This window comes from Sciurus vulgaris (assembly GCF_902686455.1).
Source record: "Sciurus vulgaris genome assembly, chromosome: 11".
Taxonomy (NCBI): Eukaryota; Metazoa; Chordata; class Mammalia; order Rodentia; family Sciuridae; genus Sciurus; species Sciurus vulgaris.
In genome coordinates, this window is record NC_136472.1 from 62,344,499 (window position 1) to 62,367,070 (window position 22,572).

Here is a 22,572-nt window from a genome sequence, read left to right on the forward strand (position 1 = left end):
CTTTTATAAAATTAGGGAATTGTGCTTTCATTGGTGACAATTTGGGGGCTCTCAACCTTGACCATATATTTGAATTAATCTGGGAAACTTAAAAAAAAAATTTCTAGTACTGGGAATGTGCAAAACTCTGGGTTCAACCTCCAACACCACAAAAAATTAAATTAAATTAAAAAAATAAAGGAAAGATTTTGAGGCCCATACTCCAACAATTAAAGAGTAGAAATGGAGAGCCTGCGAGTATTTCTTGTTAGTTTGTTGTTGTTGTTGTTGATGTTGTTGTTGTTGTTTTGGGTGGGTTGTGTATTTGTTTAGTGGTTCTGGGGGTTGAACCCAGGGGCACTTTACCACTGAGCTATATTCCCATACCTTTTTATTTCTTTCATTTTGAGACAGGGTCTTGCTAAGCTGCTGAGGCTGACCTAAAACTTAGAATTCTCCTGAGAAGCTGGGACTACAGGCATGCACCCACCTGGAACATCTGTATATTTCTTAATTCTCAAAAATGGTTGTGATAAATATTGAGAATTAACAACACTGTCGGGTTAAATAGCCACAAAAGTTTCTTCTTTGTCTGAAATTATTCATTCAGTAGCATTTGATGAGTAGGCACTATGTACTATGTATTTTGTTGGACAGTGAAATTCAGATATAAAAAATGTATAGTCATTAAAATTTTTATCACCCCTTTAAAGGCTCTCCCTCTACATATAGTCACATTCTGAAGTACTCAGAGTGTCAGCAAATGAATTTTGGAAGTACACAGTTCAACCTATAATAATGTGTTTTATCTGATTAATCCAACAATATTTTAGGAGAGGGTCATTCCTTATTTTACCTCTAAAATGTACCCTTCTTTAAATCTTTACAGTTGGATTATTTCTAAACTGGATAGAATGAAGATGGTTTAGTGTATTGGTCATAAAAGATTACTGGGCTGGAATTGTGGCTCAGTGGTTGAGCGCTTTCCTAGCATGTATGAGGCACTGGGTTCGATTCTTAGCACCACATAAAAATAAATAAAGTAAAGGTATTGTGCCCATCTACAGCTGAAAAAAAATTAAAAATTAAAAAAAGATTACCACATAATATACAAAAAGCTCATAAAAAAGATAAAACTATAGAAATAGTTGTGCTTCTTTTGAAAAAGTGAAAAATGAAGCAAAATTTCTTAGCCCTGTTGGTATGTTGCTGTCCATAAATTACATTTAAATGCAAACATATTTGTTAAAAGAAACTAAATATTGAGTACAGAATGAGTATCACTTATCCAGAATGCATGGAACCTGAAATATTTCAGATTTTGGAGTTTTTTGCAGTTTGGAAGATTGCAATAGACTTTATCAGTTGAGCATTCTTCATCCAAAAACTCAAAAATTGCTCCAAAATCCAAAAATTTTTGATCACTAGTTGAACTTTCAAATTAGGAACGCCCAACCTGCCCATACCACTTTTTTATATAAGGACTTGTGAGATTAATACCCATAAATGTACATTTTAGATGTATAAGCATGAGATAATTATGTGGTCATTTCAATTGCTATAACATTTCTTCTAAAGAAAACAAAGTCAGTCTTAGTGTGAAATCTATATATTCTCTTATTTTTATTCATTCAAATTTTGAATTTTACTTTTTAAAAAAAGTTATTTTTATCAGGAAAATTATAAATTTATAATTTAATATAAGTTCAATATATGTTTATTCTTTTAAACCCAGAATTATGACACACACCTCTAATCCCAGCCACTCCAGAGACTGAAGCAGGAAGATAACAAGTTCAAGACCCTGTCTCAAAATTTAAAAAGGCCTGGGGATGTAGCTTAGTGGTGAAATGTATCTGGGGTCAGTGCCTTGGGATGGAGGGCAGGGATAGTGGAGGACATGCAGGTTTGAAAGTCAAATGAACCTAGTTTAAATCCTACCCCTTTTTCTTTCTAGCTATGAGACCTTATTCATTATTCAGTACTGTTCCTATTATGTTGTCTGTTCTGTTCCACTGCTTATAATGTCCTCCTTCTTCCCCTCTGCAAATCCAAATCCTACACTCTCTTCAAAGCTTTCATTCCGACTTCTTGCAAGAATCATTCTCTATTCATCTGGCATTCAAAGATCATCTCCTTTTCTGAAATATTTGAATTCTTGAATAGTCTTTTCCCTCCCACCTAGGAGCTAATCACACATTATTATATTCTTCATGTGATTCTCCTCTTTTAGGGAACTAGAAGCTGTCCAAGGAGACTTTGTGAGTGCTGCTTCTTTTCTAGACCCTAATATTCATAACCTCAGGTAGTTGATATCCTATTCTTGCTTTAATCTTTAAACTCCTAAAAATCTTGGACTTAATTCTAACCTATCTTCCAAAAATGTATATTCATAATACAGTACCCTTTGCACATATGGAAACTTTAAAAACCTTCTCTTTTGCTCTATCCTTACATTAAATACCTTGGATGTCTTGTCAATAATTACAGATACTTCTTTCTGTATAAGACATATGCTTCCTGTAAGACTGCCTTAAACCAACTGATCTTGTGTGGCACACAGTACATTGGAGAGATAGAATGAGGGGAGGTAGGTTGTGACAATTCACTCATTCTGGGAAAGGATTATGTCTCAGGAATGAGTTACCATGCAATAAAATATAGTGAGATTCTCGAATCATGACATTTTCTCTTACTGCTTTCCTGGGTATTGTCCTCTGCAGAGACTCTAGACATGAATTACAAAGTGTTGTTACTGAGTCTGTGTCCTATCTTCCTACAGTTGGTGAACAGACAGTTGTACGGAGCTTTCCCATTGCCTCTATCACCAAGGAGAAGAAAATCACAATGCAGAACCAGCTACAGCAGAACATGCAAGAAGGACTGCAGATTACATCAGCATCTTTTCAGGTACAAGTTTGGTATCTTGTCTGAAATGCTTGGGACAAGAAGTGTTTCAGATTCTGAAACATTTTGAGTTTGGGGATATTTGCCTAGCATTTACCAGTCAAGCATTCCTAAATACAAAATCTAAATCATTCTGAAATCCAAAGCTTTTTTGAGCATTGATGTTTCAGATTTTGGAGTGTTTCAATTTCATATTTTTGGATTAATTATGCTCAACCCATATTAAGAAAGGAAGCCATTCTTTTAATATTCAAAAGTTTTCTGTGGACAGGCATGGTGGAGCATGCCTGTAATCCCAGCAGCTCAGGAGGCTGAGGCAGGAGAGTAGCAAGTTCAAAGCCAGCCTCAGCACTTAGTGAGGCCCTAAGAACTTAGTGAGACCCCCATCTCAAAATAAAAAATTTTTAAAAGGGGTGGGGCTGGGGATATGGCTCAGTCAGGAAGTGCCCTTGGGTTCAATCACTGGTACCAAAAAAAAAAAAAAAAAGTTTTCTATGATTCTTGTAGCTACTCTGTGGTCATGCAAAAGATAAGGGATCAGAGTGTCTGGGAGAGTAATCTTCAGATGACTAAACTCATAGTTTAACCCTTCAATTTATGAGTCCCTTGGCCCACTCAGAGTATCAACAGGTTTTCAAATTTTAGTGTTCTTTGAATCTCAGACACATGGTGGCTCTTTTTCTCTGCCAAGTTATACCTAGATTCTTTTGATAAAACCTTTAGATAAAAATCAATTCCTCTAGCATCTGTTTCAGGAAGAAATGCCCTATAGCTGGCTCTCCTATGGAAAATGTAAAACACTTAAGTGTAGCTTGGGCTAATATACTATTGGTTAGTAACTGAGTAACCGCTGATAAAGCATGGGTTTTTCCAGGGAACTCTGAACATATCAGAACTTATAGAACTACTGATACAAACCAAATTCTGGAAGAAGCAATCTTTTCTTAGTTTTTCTTCTTTTTTCAAAGTTCACAGTCTGTAAATCTTTCGTTTTTCCTATTCTTCATGCCTTGTCTCTGACTTTGCAAATTACTAAGGATTCCATTTCTTACCTCATTTCTTCTAGTCAAGTAGTCAAGGAGCCCTCTATAGTACCTCCTATGATCATCTCATGAACTGTGAGACTGTTGATCTTTAGACTCCAGACCTTACATCACCCAAGAATACTGACTGTTCCAACTGCCAAAGGACACTGTCTATACTGGTTAAGATTATAATCAAAATGACTATAATTAGTTTTTTTTTTCCCTAGATTTGATGAATCTCTAGGTACAAAGGGACCTTAATAGGTCAAATTCCCTATCTAGAACCAGCAGTTGCAAAATAAAAAGAGCATACTTGCTACTTCAGCCATTAACAAACAAGTTTATTCCCCATCCCATGACAGAAAAGATAGTCTTAAAGAAACCCAGCTTCAAAAACCTGATTTTCCTTGCCAACTAACCATCCACGACAAGTAAACTTTTCTGGACCTTTTTTTCAATTTCAAAATTAAAAATCTATATTGTACATTATCTAGAGTCCTACAACCTCCAGAGTCTTGCCATTTAGTTTTGTTATTTTTTTCTGGGTGTTTTGTTTTGTTTTATTTTGTTTTGTTTTAGTAATTTGGGGGATAGTTACCTGGAAATAGTGCTTCTGATATGTTTAATCTTTTGTCTCTAGTTGATTAAAGTAGCATTTGATGAAGAAGTCAGTCCGGAAGTAGTAGAGATCTTTAAGAAACAGCTAATGAAGTTCCGTTATCCTCAGTCCATCTTTAGCACCTTCGCTTTTGCTGCTGGACAAACTACCCCACAAATAATTTTACCCAAGCAGAAGGAAAAGAACACTTCCTTTCGGTAAGAAGAAAGACTGGTCTCTTAATTTCAACCCTTCTGTAATTGATTGGCAAAGGAAGTGACCTATCCTTTGTGTTAAGGTGTAAATGATTGCTCTTTTTGATTTCTGTAAAGACCATTGGGCCAACCTCATCAAACTATGGAAGAGTAGCATTGATATGTGTAACAGGTTTGAAAATCTGAAAAACTGTAAGAAACTTTGACTATCATATCCATTGCTCATGATGCATTTTTAGAATGTGAAATTCTATTTTCTTCTTTTCCATATTAATATTTTTAATATTTTTTTAGTTGTAGGTGGACACAATACCTTTATTTTATTTTTATGTGGTGCTGAGGATCCAACCCAAGGCCTCACACATGCTAGGCAAACGTGCTACCGCTGAGCCACAACCCCAGCCTCATTCCATATTAATCTTAAACTGCTTGTGAAGAGCAGCCCTTGCATCTTTTACTAATATCCAGACTGAGTGGACAGTTTTGATTTTTGATCTACAGACAGGAGTCTTTATTTTTTTCTTTTTTTAGAACTTTATTTTGAATAATTTTAAACTTATAGAAAATTTATTACAGTAGTCCAAAGAATTCCTTTATATTCTTTACCCAAATTAACCAGTGGTTTCTATTTGGGTTATATTCATTCTTTGTGTGTGTGTGTGTGTGTGTGTGTGTGTGTGTGTGTGTGGTGTACACTTGTAAAATTACTTCAGGTATAACTTACTGGGTTTTATTTGGTGGTAGGGGTGGTGATTGATTGGGGTTTCTTTGTTTTGTTTTGTTTTTGTTTTGGTACCAGGGATCAAATCTGGGGGTTCTTTACCACTGAGCTACATTCCCAGTCCTTTTTTTATTTTGAGACAGGGTTTTGCTAAATTGTTGAGACTGGCCTCAAACTTGCAATCCTCCTGCCTTAGCCTCCTGAGTCACTGAGATTATAGTCATGAACCACAATGCCCAGCCCAATGGTATTTTTCGAAAAAAATTTTTCCAGCTAGAGTGACAGCCTTTTTTTTTTTTTCATATTCAAGGCAATTCTTGAAATTTTTAAATTGTTGCATCTTTCTTGCAGCTGATAAAACAGCTCCATATATATTATACATACATATGTATTGCATACACACACAATAGCTATGTGTATATGTATTGCATATTTTGTGTATAATTTTTGACCACTGGGTTATCATACAAAATGCCCCTTTATCCTTGAACATCAGTATACATTTTCTCAAAAAAAAAAAGACATTATCTCATATCACCTAGGTACAGTAATCAACCAAAAAATGTGTCCAGGTACGTGATGCATGCCTTTAATCCCAGCAATTCAGGAGGCTGCAGCAGAAGGATCATAAATTTGAGGCCAGCCTCAGCAACTTAGAGACCCTGTCTTAAGATAAAAAAGTAAAAGAATCTGGGGATGTAGCTGTTAGAATGGTAGAGTGCCCCTGGGTGCAATCCCCTGCACTGCCCAAGAAGCAAAAACAAACAAAAAAGAAAAAGAAAGAAATGTAATTAATGTAAAACCCTTATCTAACCCAGAGTCTATATTCAAGATTTGCTGATGACTCTTTATAGCTACTTTTTTTGTTGTTGTTTTCTGATTCAGGATCCAATCGAGGATCAGGCATTGCATTGTCATATGAATCCCTGTTTTCTAAGAAAATGTTTAGGAATCAATGTTGAAACTTAATTTCAGCTCTTATAAAATAACAATTGATTTAAAATTCCCTACTCTTAGTGATAAAATATAGAAGCTAAATTTTTCCTTCATTCACCATTAATCACCTAGAATGTGGGCATCTGCCAATACAAATTACATATAAGAATGAGCTTTGCAGACTTTTTGCCTGAAAGTGAAGTAGATTAGAGATTATGGAAGATTTGAGGTTCCCAATAGTATGTCATTTTCCCACCAGTTTTCTGTGTTTCCTGGTAAATGAAAGGAGCCATAGATATAAAGATATGATATGTTAAAGCATGAAAACTTCCTAAAGATTTATAACAGTAAGTAAAGCATATTATCTCAGCACCTCAGGGTCACGGATCATCCTACCTGTGATGTTTGTTATCCCAGTCCTTAACGGAAGAAAGAATGCTTGGCATAGTGTTTTAGAAATACTATACATACTATCAGAATTATGTATATTTATATTAGTTTCAGAAATATGTAACTGTATCATACCTGTTGTATCAGCTGCAAGAGATACATAGCAATTTAAAATTGTAAGAATTGAACCTGGCAAGGTGGCGCACACCCATAATCCCAATAACTTAGGAGGCCAAGGCAGGAGGATCCTGAGTTCAAAGCCAGCCTTAGCAACTAGCGAGGCCCCAGGCAACTCAGTGAGATCCTGTTTCTAAAAAAAATATTAAACAAGGGCTGGGAATGTAGCTCAGTGGTTGAGTACCCCTGGGTTCAGGTTCAATCCCTGGTACCATAAAAAAAAAAAAAAAAAAAAAGCAAGAAAGAATTTCCTTTGTGTTTGAAACAAAGGCTATAGCTGGAAAAATTTTCAGAAATATCATTCAGTTTAAGTTATACCTAAAAGATTTACAATAAGTTTAATTTAGGGAATATTAGTATTTTATGATTCCCAACCGTTACTTTAAATGTATTTCATAATCTTCAGGTTTGCATTGAAGGTGACTAAAAATGGTCTGTTAAATCTGTTTGACAATAAAAGAATCCTTATCATTTTCACAGAATGACAAGAAAACACAAAAAAAGAATTCCATTCTTTATCAGAGAAGAACATAATCAAGAACAATCTTACTCAAAATCTTCATCTCTGATTAATGAGGAAATTGCTTCTTTGTTTAATTCACTAGAGTATAAATACTCTGGATTTTCTATCAGCAAGAAAGGGAAAGCTATTTGAATAAGTAAAATATTTTTAGGTCCAAATAATTTACATCCTGGTTTCCCTTTAATTAAAGCTGATTCTCAAAAGAATACTTAAGTTTCTGATTTCTTACTTTTCTCCTTTCAAAAGGGGAGCATTCTTTTTCTATACCTGTAAAAGCCCAGGTAGGACACCACACATACACACTTAAAGCATTTAGGAAATAAGTCATGGAGACCATCATGCTAAAGGAAATAAATAAATCCCAAAAAACCAAAGGTTGAATGTTTTCACTGATAGGTGGAAGCTAACCCACAATGGGGGTGGTGGGGAGAAGCTCAGTAGACTAGTCAAAGGGGGGATGGAAAAAGGAAAGAGAGTGGAATGAATCTGACACAATTTTCCTATGTACAAATATGAATACCCCACAGTGAATCTCACCATCTTGTACATCCATAAGAATAGGGTCCTGATTAGAAGAAGATATATTCCATGCTTATATAATTATATCAAGATGGATTCTACTGTCATATAATCAAAAATAACCAGTTTAAAAAAAAAAAAAGAAGAAGCCAAAAGTGCTGCCAACTGTAATTGTCATATGACCTCAAAAAGAGCTTCATTGGCAGAGAAGGAGTCAGGTTGACTTTCCATGTAGAGAGACTGCTGCAAGCATGATTTTGTGGGACTGGTGGCATGGAGAATCAGAATGGGCTCAGGCTGTACTTGACCAAAAAAGCTACACCAAGGAGTTTAGAGTTAGGTGATAAGTAGTTTGTGTCCCGCTTTAAGTTCTTACACTTTTTGCCTAAGTTTCCTGATGACAGTGGAGCCTAACAGGAAGTTAGTCTACAGTCACATAAAAGGTGATCTAAAGGAGAAGCTAAACAAAGTATGTATAATACTGTAGACTGTACACATGGCTGTGGGAATGGAGAAGAAAATTTGAGCTATGTGGGTGTCAAAATAATAGGTGTACCTTCATATTAAGTCAACATTCTCTTTGATTTTATTACCTGTAGCACTTTCTCAAAAACAATTGTGAAAGGTGCCAAAAGGGCAGGGAAAATGACAATTGGGAGGCAGTATTTGTTGAAGAGGAGGACAGGAACAATTGTGGAAGAGAGAGTAAATCGTCCTGGATGGAATGAAGAAGATGATGTATCTGGTATGTAAGAATCATTTTTCATGATTCAGTTTTTATTGTTATGTAAATGTAGTTGCATTTAACCTTTGATATGCAAAAACCTAGATCTTATAAGAAGATTGGAAATACCAAGTTCTCAGAACTGGAAAAAACATCATTTTCCTCATTTTCTGTCATTTAAAGATTTTGTTAAATTATACTTCTTTACTAAATTTATACATTGACCATTTTCATGTGGGTCTTATAAAAAGGAGAAAGAAGGAAACTCCACCGCATAGGAAATTTGGACATAGGGTACTCCCCTGTGCCTATTCTAACATAATAAAAATAGTGAAATAAAAATATCGAATATTCAAAGTTGAAGATTGGGCTTTTGGTAAACATATCTGTGAGTCCTCTTAATCAAAATGGGGGACCTCAGATGAATGAATTCTTAGGTGATAATAAAAAAATATCTTCTTAAATATTTAAAAGAATACAGTTTAGGCAATCAAGATAACTCTTATATGGGAAAACAGAAGAAAGCCAGTAGGAAAATATTGTATTGACTGATTTTTTTTTTTTCCTGTTTAACCCAATATCTATATGCTATAGAATTAACACTCCACCATTTCCTTACTGAAGTGACCATTTGATAGAATCCTGGCCTTCTCACAGTCATATGTAAAGTCTTAAAAAAAATTACTGCTGCCCATCCTTGTTGACTTTTCTAATTCAAAGTTTTTATAATTTCATGGAACAAAAAACATTCTATAACTGGGCACAGTGGTATGTACTATAGTCCCAACTACTGAGAAGACCAATACAAGAGAACATTTCAGCCCAGAGTTCAGTGTCAACATGGGCAGTCTAGTAAGACCTTATCTCTAAAAAACAAACAAATAAACAAAAAACTAGTTTTCTATTATAATGATCCCACCAAAAACCAAATTATGTAATACTCTTTGCTCCTCTGAAAATTAAAGGCCAACATAAAACTAATACCTGGTTATCTTCCACTGCAAAATTCATAAATCGAAACACAAAGTCTTACATTTGCAAGAGTAAGCTGTTGGTTTTCATCTTTTTTTCTTTTTAATTTTAATGGAAGAAAGCCATATCTTTTTCTCACACACTGGTACTCTGAGTATATTCCCATAACCTTCAAAAGTTTGATTCGACATCTCTCACATTAAAAATGAACAGAAAAGTAAAGAAGTAAAACAGTTTTTAACATGGATTTTTCTTTTTTTTTTTTAAGTTAGAACATACAGTACCAATTAGTAATATCTTTTGTTTTTAATCCTCCCTAACACACTTGATTATTGAGTAAATTCTTCCACATCTGAACTCTTAAAGAAGTCTGTAACCATGATTGCAAAACTATGAGGGAGTTTTCCATGTATACCACATCCTCCAACAAAAATATTTTCAGGAAAAAACTATAACTTCTTTATACCACTCTAAGGGGAAAAAAAAAAGTTACTTTTCTCTCTAGTGAGGTTCTACTTAATCTAGAAATTTCTAATAAAATTTATGCTCTGAAAAGTAAACTGAAACCCAGATGATGAATTTGTATAGTGATCCTGTGAAAGACAAATTTTCCTGACAACGTTTGGGTGTTTTTAAGGTCATATTTAAAAATCACTGCAGTTTGACATTAATGAGCAAGACTGATTAAAAAAGGGAAAATATGGGTAATGAATTCAGAATTATTGTTTTTCCAAATTACTTAAATGCTTTTATTTCTCTGACATTTTCTAGTTACCTGAATTACTATTCATTTCCTGACTGTCCACTGCTATTTTAATTCATGCTTATTTATAATTTCTCATAGATGTTACATGATTTAATTTATGATGTACATAATGCCTGTGCACAAATGTAAACATCCTCTTCAAAATTAAGTTTTGAATCCTAGCTGGGCACATTGGCACACACCTGTAACCCCAGCAACTTGGGAGACTAAGGCAGGAGGATCAAGAGTTCAAAACCAGCCTCAGCAACTTGGCGAGGCCCTAAGCAACTCAGAATGACCCTGTCTCAAAATACAATACAAAAAGGGCTGGAGATGTGGCTCAGTTAAGCACCCCTGGGTTCAATCCCCAGTACAAAAAAGATTAATAATAAATTTTGAACCCTTTACTTTGAGTTAATTATTTCTTAAAAACCTGTTGCTGCCATTACAGTTTCAGATGATAGTGAACTCCCCACAAGTACCTTGAAGGCCTCAGAGAAGTCTACAATGGAGCAGTTGGTGGAAAAAGCTTGTTTCAGAGATTATCAGCGTTTAGGTTTGGGAACCATCAGTGGCAGCTCCTCCCGATCAAAACCAGAGTATTTCCGAATCACTGCCTCCAACAGGATGTATTCGCTGTGCCGGAGGTAAGCGTCACTGGGCTCCAAAAAGAAACCTTTCCTTTCTCCTGTTTGCGTCTTCAGTGGTATATTTATATCCATAATCCAGAGATAGATAAAAGTGCCAGAAAAGAGATATAAATATTTGAGAGATACTTTTTATGCAGCATGAGCAAGGATCTCATTGGTATTTTCAAAACATTTATATTGCTGAAAAGTGCCTATTAGGTCAGAAAGTGAAAGACAAAGTGTTTTTCCCCTTTATGAATTTTCTTTGTGTCTCTCTTCCCAGTTTGCATTTTTTCTAGCATACACAAAGATGAAATGAAGAAAAGGATTTGCTCAGATAGGCAAAGTCAAGCCAAGTCTGCTATAAGCCTGGGACCCACAAACCTTTTCTGTAAAGGACTGGAGAGTAAATAATTTCAGTTTGTGAACCATAAAGTCTCTTATTGCAGCCCCTTAACTCTGCCACAGAAGCAACTGTAGACATTAAAGAAATGAGTGGGTATGACTGGCTTTAGCCCACAGTCCATAATTTGCAGACCCAGGTATAGGCAGGGCTTTCTTATACTGCCTAATTAGAATATTTGCCTGAAATATTAAAGAAAGTAAATGAACACACTTTCTTTTTTCTATTCTTGATGCCTCTTGCTGTTTTTCAAATCTGTTAGGCTCTGTTTCATTCTTCACTATATGTAAATATACATTTTCTAAAACTATATTCCACCATCCACAAGTTTAGTCACTTTTATCTCCTGGTAAGTTGTTTTCTTTTATATATTTATATATTCCTGCTTGGATTAAATAGCTCCAAAACCACTTTGTAAATTGTAAGCCTTGTACATATTTTAGAAAATTGTCTTCATGTTGCTATTAGTTTCAGCCCTGCTGCTCCTAAAAAACTATAGATAATGTCTATCATTTTATTTATTTATTTATTTTTGGGTGCTGGGGATCAAACCCAGGGCCTTGTGCTTGCAAGGCAAGCACTCTATCGACTGAGCTATCTCCCCAGCTCCTCTGTCATGTTAAATGGCAACTTAAGTGTACAAATACCAGTGTGAACTTTGAAAAACAAACTGGGAATATAGTTTGAGATTATGGCTAAACATTTTGCATGAAGTCCGGAAAAGTTGGGACTCTGAATATGCAGCAATTTTTGTGGAATTTTTATTTCTCTTGGTAGATAGGTATTAGTGGTGGTGTCAGGGTCTGATGTCCTACTGATTGGGAAGTTTGCTTTCAAAATTATGCTTACCAGTGAGAAAACAGACTCTTTTTATTGTTTCAATCTGTCAAAAGCAAAGTAAAATCTTAATAGACAATTTATTAGAGCACTTGTTATAAAAACATTTATGGTGTTATAAAATAATATATATCATTCAAACTATTAGAAGGAAGGAAATGGAATAATAACAAATAAGCCATAAGAATGCATGAAAGAAAATAAAAAGAAACATAAAACAAATAGGACACACATAATATAAGTAGTAAGATGATGGACTCATATCAACAATTACAAATATTTCAATATATACATTACTTTAAAGAAACTAAAGCTGCTATCATCATACAAACATCAAAGTAGACTTTAAAGTATAGAGCATTACTAGGAATAAAGAAGAAGGACAAAAGATTCCTTTCACACACACAGGAATTCATTAAGACTAAGTAGAGTTTATTTCTTTACAGATATACGGAACTGGCTTGACATTGAAATTGAGCCTGAGAAAGATCAGTTTAGTAGAGGGAAGGGAGCAGGGGCGGGGTGAGGGGAGGGAAAAGAGAGGTGCTAAGGACTAAATTAGAACAAGATATATTCCATGCTTTCATAATTGTGCCAAAATGGATTCTACTGTCATATATAACTAAAAAGAACCAACAAATAAAAAGAAAGTGAGCTTGGAGATGTGACTCAGTAGAACAGTGCTTGTCTGGCATGCAATAAAGGGCCTAGGTTCCTCCCTAGCAAGAAAGAGACAGGGAGGTGAGAGAAGGAGACAGGGAGGAAGATTAGTCAGTGTAATTTGCTATTTTAGCAAAATTTAAAAGAAAATTATATAATAAGGTTTTATATATAGGAAAACATTTTATAAAATGTAATATGCACTTATGATTTTTTAAGAAGAACTCAACAATTTAATAAAGGGATAGCTCCTAATCTGTCTTATAAACCTTACAGCAAGACTTACTTAATGGTAAAAGCTTTTCCTCTGAGATCAGAAGACAAGAATGTTCTCTATCACCACTTCTATTCAGTGTTGCATTTGAGGTTCTGGGGAGTGAAAAAAAACTTGAAAAACAAATGATGAAAAGACAAAGATCGAAAAGAAAAAATAAAATTTTCATTATTCACATATTATCTGAATGTACATGTAGAAAATTTGAAGGAATCTACAGGTAAAGTAGGTTACTGGTACAAAGTCATTCTAGTAGTCATATATGTACCCAAACCAAACCATTGAAAAATGAAATTTTAAAATGATGCTATTTGGTACTTTAATGATGCTATTTACTGATATTATTTACAGTAGCACTAAGAAACATTAAATATTTAAGAATAAATCTTATGAAAGATGTGCAAGATCTTTTCATGGAACTCTCGGAATAATATTGAGGATCATTACAGCTCTAAATAGATATTTCATGAGTTAGATTCAAATATTCAATATTCTAATAATCGTAAGTTCTCTTGAAATTGATCTATAGATTCAATGAAGTTCTAACTGAAATCCCAGCAAAATGATTTTGGAAATTGAAAAGGTGATTCTAAGAGTTACATAAGAATGCAGAAGGCCAGGAGTAGTAGTAAGGATAGCCTTACAATATAGTACTACAACATATCAAGACTTTTTATGAAGCTGCAGTAATGAAGATTGTATGCATTTCTGCATACGATCGTACACAAGGATGTACAAACACACCATTGGAACAAAAGAAGGAATATAGCAACAGCCCAACATACTTGTCTCGGTTTACAGTAAAGGTTGCTCTTAAGAGCAATGGATGGGGGCTGGGGAGACAGGGCCCTGGGTTCGATCCCCAGCACTGCAAAAAAAAAAAAAAAAAAAAAAAAAAAAAAGTCAGCCAAGAGCAATGAATGGAAGAAGTTTTCAATAAATGGTGGTAGAGGTATATCTATATGGGGGGTTAATTTTTTAAAACTTTTTTAATTGTAGATGGACACAGTACCTTTATTTTATTTATTTTTATGTGGTGCTGAGGATCAAACACTTCTACCCCTGAGACACAATCCCAGCCTGGGTGGGTTGTGGGGGTAGCAGGCCAGGAAGGGGAATTAAACTTTATCCCAAGCTTATAATGTACACAAAAATCAATCCCCATTGACATATAGGTCTGCATAAAAAAAAATTAAAAGTTTCCAGCTGGGTGCAATGGCACATGCCTATAATCCTAGCAACTCAGGAAGCTTAGGCAGGAGGATTGCAAATTCAAAGTCAGCCTCAGCAACTCAGAGAGGCCCTAAGTAACTTAGCAAGACCCTGTCTCAAATAAAAAATAAAAATGGTTGGGGATGTGTCTTAGTGGTTTAAGTGCCCCTGAATTCAATCCCTTGTACCCCCAAAAAAAGAAAAGTTAAAAATTCCTAAGAGGTAAGAGAATATCTTTATGACTGTGAGATAGGGAAAGATGTCTTAGGACTGGAAAAGCATTATCCATAAAGAGTTGATAAATTAAGAACTTCTGTACACCAGAAGGTATCATTAAGAGGGTAAAAGGCAATGAAAATGTGAGGAGACTTGAGTAGACACAAAAGAGATTATTTTGGTAGTTAAAAAAAAATAGTATCTGAAAAGACACTCAACCTATTAATCTTCAGTTAAATAAAAATTAAAATCCCAGTGAGCCTACTATATATACCTGCCAAAATGGTCAAAATTTAAGACTGATAATACACAGTGCTAGTAAAGATGTTGAGCAATTAGCGTCACTTATTACTGTTGGAACTGTAAATTGGGTAAACAACTTCAGAAAGTTGTCTGGTAGCATCTACTAAACATTGAAACAGCTTCTGAACATGTTCATAACCTGTTACCCAAAAATTCTCTTAGGTAGAGTAGAATTTGTAACAGAAATACACTTGTGCTTCCAAAAGATGTCTACAAGCATGTTCATGACTATTATTATTATTATTACTACACGTTTTTGGTGGGGAGGGGGTTGTTTTGGTTTCTGGGTTTTTTGATTTGGGGTTTTTGTGGGTTTTGCTACTGGGAATTGAACCCATGGCCTCGTGCATAAGTGTGCACTTTACCACTGAGTTATACCCCCAGCCCCTGCAACATTATTCTTAATAAGCAAAACCTAGAAACTGCTCAAAAATCAACAAGACAGAAAAATGCATAGCAATATACCATATACTATACAGTAATGAAAATGAATAAATTAACCTATATACAGTAACAGGGTTGGATCTCACAAACAATGTTAAACAAAAGAAGACAACAAGATAACAAATTCTATTGGTTTCTTTGTCTAGAATTCAAAATGGACAAAATATATCCATATTGTTAGCAATCAGGAGAGGTAATCTTTAAGGAAGAGAAAGAGTGGGATGAAACACAAGGGGGTCTTCTTGGTTGCTGTCATGGTTCATTGTCTGACATAGATGGTAGTGGCATGAGTTTCTTTTTTGTGTCACCTCATTTGTGTTTGGAGCATTTGTATGTGAGCTATTCCTTGTTTTAAAAACTTCCACAGCAGCTTCTGAAGTCCAGTCTATCCCTTGAGGCTTTCTCTTAAGCCTACAGCTGAAGGCTCTGGGGGATGTGCGATAGGGTGGTAGCAGGGTAATTGGTATATTTTATTACTAAATGAGACAGGTACCAAGAGTAGCCTTCTCTGGTCTTCGGTCTCACCACTGCTTGCCCCAGCACCAGGGGTTATCGAGCTATCACTCCAGCATGTGTGGGAGCAGGAAAGCCTTGGATCCCATATGTAGCACAGCATGATCTGTGTGGTACTCAGGTTCAATGGAAGGAGTGGACAGGCAGGGAGTGAAGAAGTGTGCTGGTTCTACCCCTGTTACTGAGGCAGACATTACACACCACTCCCCTTACCTAACACACATTATCACAGTATCTAGAAGCAAGTTAGGGGAGAACAGAAATTAAAGTGGAATTAGAAATAGAGAGTTCTAATAATGGAAATGCTTTCCAGTCTTCAGAAATGATTATGTAAACAGCCTGGTTTTTTTAAGTTTTTAGTACTAGTAAAATACAGGCTATAACTTCCTAGAACACCAGAGTGCTAGGAATACTAAGAGTGCTAGACTTTTAAAAGGTGGGTTACGTTGGAAAGTTAATTTGGCATTCACTAAAGTAGTTGACAGCGATGATTTTCATGACCATAAACTGGATTTCCTCTGTATCTTCTCAGCACTGGTTTATATCAAGATAAAGAATTAGAATTTTTAGGAATGGATATTGGTGGTAGTCGTACAAGAGTGTGAATATACTTTATACTACTGATTTGTACATTTAAACAAAGGATAACATGGTAAATTTTATGTTAGGTGTATTTTACCACCATAAAAAATCACCAAATAAATAAATAAATAAAAGATGCTATATTAGTGGTTGTGAGTGTATAAAATCCCTTTAGTGTAATATTTCAAATAAAGAAACGGCTCTGAAACCTGCTTATCTTCTTGCACTTCCTAATCTATAAAACAAGGTACTCTTAAATTTTTTATTTCCCCAGCATCATATCCTACAACTTTATGAGCTAATCTTTTTAAAATAAATATCCACATGTATTTAAACTCATTGTGACATTTGAACATTTCATTTTCATTCAAAAATCATTGGTTTTGATTTTTAATCATTTCACCATCTCAGGCAGTCTAATATTGGTATGCTTTGTTCTCTGTTGTCGTTTCAGAGATCTATGAGTTTTTGATAATTTGACTCTTCATTCTCATAAAGTTGACCTTAATCCACTAATCTTACAATACTTATTTCAAGTTGAGAAAAAGTAGTGTTTAAGTCCAAGGAAACATTCAGTTCCACAGAAACCTTTTAAATATTAAGTAATATTTTTATTTTCTAAACTTAGGTTATTCAATGAAAGTCTGTAGTATCATTGCAAGATGCTCATTTAGAAAAAAAAAAAAAAAAAAAACTACAGATTGGTGGATAAGTTAACTGTTTTCATATTTTCTTCTCAACCCCAGAAAAATAAAGGAATTGAAATGAAGTTTCGTATTTAAATGTCTTAGCCCTTCAACCAATGTGTTTTTGAGTCTTAGAAAATTACTGTGCTAGTATACTATTCATATTCTTATATCCTCTTTCTCCTCCCACCCGTTTCTTTTCCCCACCTCCCCTTTCACTCCCTTTCTCCCTTCCACATCCCCGAAGCTATCCTGGCCTTTTAGTCATACCTCAAACTGTACAGGACAGTAGTTTACCAAGAGTAGCCCGCTGCTATCGACACAATCGCCTGCCTGTTGTATGTTGGAAGAACTCAAGAAGTGGTACTCTGCTCCTCCGATCTGGAGGATTCCATGGGAAGGGAGTTGTTGGTCTTTTCAAATCTCAGAACTCCCCTCAGGCTGGTAAGCATCTCTCTATAACACCCTTTCACTAAGTGTATCCCTAAAAATAAGCTGTTAAATAAGCCAGGTGTGGCACCGTACACCTGTAGTCCCAGCTACTTAGAGGGCTGAGGCAGGAAGATCACTGGACATCAGGAGTTTGGGGCCAGCCTGGGCAACTTAGCTTTCTCAAAAAAGAAAAACAGAAATGAAGACCTGGGAATGTCAGCAGTGCCCATTCATCAAGACTTGTCTCACATCACTTTCCCATGTGCTGCTATATACATCTCATACAGCCTGAGTAAGAATTGTATTTGGTAGTGTGGGCTCCACCTTGAATTTGACATCTTAATATATCTGGCCTATCCTTTAATTTTAATGAAAATTAGTATAATAAAGTTTAGTTATAGGCTATTTTCATTCCAACAGGTTAAGAGTATCCACAGATAGAAACTAGATTGTACTAAACTTTTCCCTTTCTGCTGAGAACATCCAAATATATTTAACAATGTGAGTAGAGATTCTGACCTAGGTGATATGAGATATCTGTCTTATTCCTACAACACACACACACACACACACACAAAACAGCAGCAGTAGCAGACTAATGACCAAAATGCTGCTTTGAGATCTTAGCTTTTTGTAGGAAACTAGGGAAATAAGTACTGCTGTCCCCTATGGGGATGATATTTGTCAGTATCAAGTCTGAAGTCAGAGGTTACATTTTGTTTACTTTACTCAGCTTCTAGCTATAATAGATACTCAGTAAAACCATGGACCACTAAGATATCATATCCAATTTAGGGATAACAGCATTCTTCCCCCTTTAGAAATGAGGTAAACTCAAAGTCTATGGTTGAGCAGATAAAACCATGTGCTTTTTGCAGTTTCTCTTTATTCTTATCCTTTTCCTTCCTGAAAGTTTTCCAGTGTATCCTTGATCATTTGGTTTACTGAGGGCAACACACACACACACACATACAATGCTGTATTCAGCCAGGCTTTAGAGTTTCAGCACAGATATAACTGAAGGCAGCTGACTTGTGCCCATTTCTGCTCTGAGAAATCTTCCCAAACCACATAGTAGGTATAATAGAACACAAGCATATGTAAGTTACATAAAGTATCATTTCAGGAGTGCTGGTGAGCATCTCACTGAGCTTTTAGTTGGAAAAAAAATGAAGCTTATTCCACAGGTTTCTGGGTTTTTTGTGTTTTTGATAATAGGGATTGAACCCAGGAGTACTCTTCCACAGAGCTGTATCTCCAGTCCTTTTTTATTTTGAGACAAGGTCTCACTAAGTTGCTGAGGCTAGCTTCAAACTTGCCACCCTCCTGCCTCAATCTCTCAGGTTGCTGGATTGAAGGAGTGGGCCACCACACCTGGTTTGATTTTTTTTTAATATTAATTTACTGTCATTCATATTTTTGAACTCACACATTTGCTCACATTTTAGTGTATCTGAAATTGAGATGCATCTTAGAATGGATGTAATGAGAAAGAAATAGTATAGTTTAAATGGCAGTGTTTTTTTTGTGGTACATAAAATAGCAATGTATCTTATCCTTGTTGACATATTAGAATGTACTAAGTATAATCATGGGGGCTGGAGTTGTAGCTCAGTGACAGAGTCCTTGGACTCGGTTCAATCCTCAGCACCACTTAAAAATAAAAAAAGATAAAAAGTGTTGTGTAAAAAAAAAAAGTATAATCGTGGCATCTGAGTTGGTTTTAAAATGTCAATTATTTTCTGTACAGGTTATAAAGAAAATTTATGAATATCTGCTATCCTTCTAGTGAGTCCATCCCAATGTCTCTTTAAAGTAACTGAGCCAATTTCATTGATTCTGTTTAGCTCCACACAAACCAGGCTCATATCCCTCCAACTCAAATTTGTTCTCATAATTATTTTTATCTATGCATATTTTTGCCCTCCTTTTAAAAATTTACCCTATTTCGTATTTATTTATTTTTACAGAACTAGGGATTGAGCCCAGGGCCTCATATGTGCTAGGCTAGTACTCTACCACTGAGCTACAGCCTCAGCCCCTTACTTTTTTGAGACAGAGTCTCCCTGAGTTGCCCAGGCTGACCTCAAACTTGCAGTCCTCCTGCCTCAGCCTCTTGGGTAGCTAAGATTACAGATGTGCACCACTATTCCCAGCTTGCCCTTCTTTTAAAAGGACCAGGGAATCAGTTAATTGCTCTTATCTTCTCTCCATTTTCCTCCACTCTTTCCTTAAACCCTTCCAACCTCATATCCCCTGTTAGGCCTGTGTGGCAAAGTTGGAATAAAGCTTGTGGTATTAAGAAATTCCTGTTTCTGCCCATTCTGGGATACCAGGGGAATCCACTATGTCCTCTGCTTCCAAACTGTAGCATGAACAGGATATTGGGGGAGATTATCAAGGAGATGTTGTTTGTGAATCTTCATTTTGAGATGCTTGAGTAATGAGAAGCTATACTAGTGCTTGGAAGGATAGCCCTATGCTGGTTTTCCATACCTAGGCTCTGTCTGGGAGGGTGATGAAGCAATTGAGAAGTAGGTGTGGTGACACCAGCATCATGGGATTAGCCATTTAATTGATTGGGGCTTTAAGTGGGGCTGGTTTCTATATTGGGGTGTGGTAGCCTGAGATTATGCAGAGAAATTATAAGCAAATATATATAGAAGCTTGTTTTATTAACATAGAGACAGTTTGTTTTATCCAATATCTTTTCCTTGTATAGCTCCTACCTCCTCTTTAGAATCTTCCAGTAGCATAGAACAAGAAAAGTACTTGCAAGCCTTACTGAATGCAGTTTCTGTCCATCAGAAACTCAGAGGCAACAACACCCTTACTGTCAGGCCGGCACTTGCCTTGTCTCCAGGTAAGATTCAATACTTTTCTGTTTGACAACTACTTTGAAAGGTCAGAACTGTTCCTAGAGTTAGTCTATTCAGTTATTTGCACTGTTCCATGACCCCTTGAAAGTTTTACCCTACAGGGTCTTTTACTTAGAAAGCAAGAGTATCATTATTAATGTTTAGTAAATGGCTACCATATTTAGAGATTCAGCCATTTATTCTTTAAAATAGTGTAGTATCTTCACCCAAACTTTATAATATTATGAAATTGAATGTATAAGTTGAACATTGGTTCATTAAATGTATATTTTTTACTCTTATGTGTAAGTTTGAAATTTCCAAAATTTCTGTAGCCTTTTATGATTTTGCAGTAGTTTGTTTTCTCTAGATTTGAATGAAAGCATTAAGACTTGTACTAATATTCTGTTTCAGTCATCATGTGATGGAACCCCAAAGGGTTCATGTAGAGGTAACCCTAATGTGTTAGACACAGGAGCATGTGACTTGAGAAGTTGGCCTCTGGCTTAATCAGCTGTTTGAATTAGCTCAACATAAGCAGAAAGTGGCTTTTCTTGTAAAGTAACACCATGCATGCCTTGCTTCATTTATCATTAAATTCTCTGATTGCACTTGCCAAACCTAACTCTCTGTAATCTTGCAAATGTGTGTTATCTCTGATGAAATAATAACATTGCCTTGTTATCTCTAATAAAGCTTTGAATACTTAAAAAGTACAATGTTTGGCAGCAATTAGACATGCTACACATAAAGATAAATTTTTGTCATTTGAGTAATGTTAACCCAAACGACATGGTTTTTGTTCTTCTTTTTGGCTGACTTTAGGGACTGAAAAGAGGACTTCAAGAATGTCCACTGTGCTTAAGCAGGTAGTGCCAGGACATTTGGATGTAAACCCATCCAATAGCTTTTCTCGAGGAGGTTAGTAAGATTAATTTTATAACTGAGCACTGATACAAGGTTAAAAGCAGAAAACATTTTCTCTAGATAGTGGATTTTTAAAAATCAGTAATTATGGTTCAAATTGTTCTCAATTATCCTCTAAATGAACACTCAAATATATTAAATTCATTACTGCTAGTATGATGACCAAAGAGTTTAGACTAATGAGATAATATGCATAATCATTGTGGTATCTTACATATTGATGAGTCTGGGAGTATTAGGGACTGAGGGGAATATGTCCAGATGGGAAATTAGCTCTGGGAATGCTCCATGATTCTCCAGGCTTATAGGGTAGAAAAGTCAGCTTTCTGTTGCTATGACAAAATACCTGAGATAAGCAATTTTTAAGAAGAAAGGATTTATTTTGGCTCACAGTTTCAGAGGTTTCAGTTCATGGTCACTTGGTCCTCTTGCCTTTGGGACTCTGGTGGGGCAGAACATCATGGTGAGATGTGCATGGTAGAAGAAACTGCTCACCTCATGGCAACCAGGAAGCCAAAAGAGAGGGACTGGGGTCCCTATAGTCCCTTCAAGGGCATGCCCCAGAGACTTCACTTTCTTCCTTTAGACTTACTTTCTAAACTGTCCACCACCATTCAGTAGCACCCAGGCTGGTGACAAAGCTCTCAGCAAGATCCGTGCCATAACAACTGACCACAGAATTATAAACATCTAAGGAAAAGTGATACCAGACCCAAAGCTATGCCTCCAAAGAACTCCTGTTTTCTGGAATACTAGTTGGGAGGATAAGATACAATGAGATCCATGTTTTCTTTTTTTTTTTTTTTTTTTCCTCTGGACTATAGCTACTAGCATGAGGAAATAGAAAAAGACTAAATAGTGGCTCTTTTAAGCTTTAAACAGTGGTTCATTTTGGTCTCTGGACGTTTACATGAGATTCTTCTACTCTTCAGAGGAAATTCCAGGCCAGTTATCTTGATTATAAAATCCTCCTGCTTCACAGTGGTGTTATACAATCTTAGACTCTTCCTCTCATTCCCATATAATGCTGAATCTCCTTGAAAACGTACCAACTCGATGAACTTGGTTCTGCTTAACCATCATCAGTAATAGGAAACTCATTTTCCCTTTCCCCTTTGCCCATGAAAGCAACTCTGTTTGTTAGAAAGTTCTTTCTCATTCGATC

General features: G+C 35.7%; 1 protein-coding gene across 1 annotated transcript in view; it reads left to right on the plus strand.

Annotated features, from left to right (window-relative positions):
- The window catches only part of SBF2 (SET binding factor 2), a 494,106-nt gene that overhangs the window by 425,765 nt on the left and 45,769 nt on the right, over positions 1 to 22,572 (plus strand). The window contains 7 exon segments of the mRNA XM_079104301.1: positions 2,762 to 2,889; positions 4,552 to 4,727; positions 8,590 to 8,735; positions 10,883 to 11,078; positions 17,438 to 17,634; positions 20,345 to 20,485; positions 21,306 to 21,401. Coding sequence (XP_078960427.1) covers positions 2,762 to 2,889; positions 4,552 to 4,727; positions 8,590 to 8,735; positions 10,883 to 11,078; positions 17,438 to 17,634; positions 20,345 to 20,485; positions 21,306 to 21,401 — 1,080 coding nt within the window.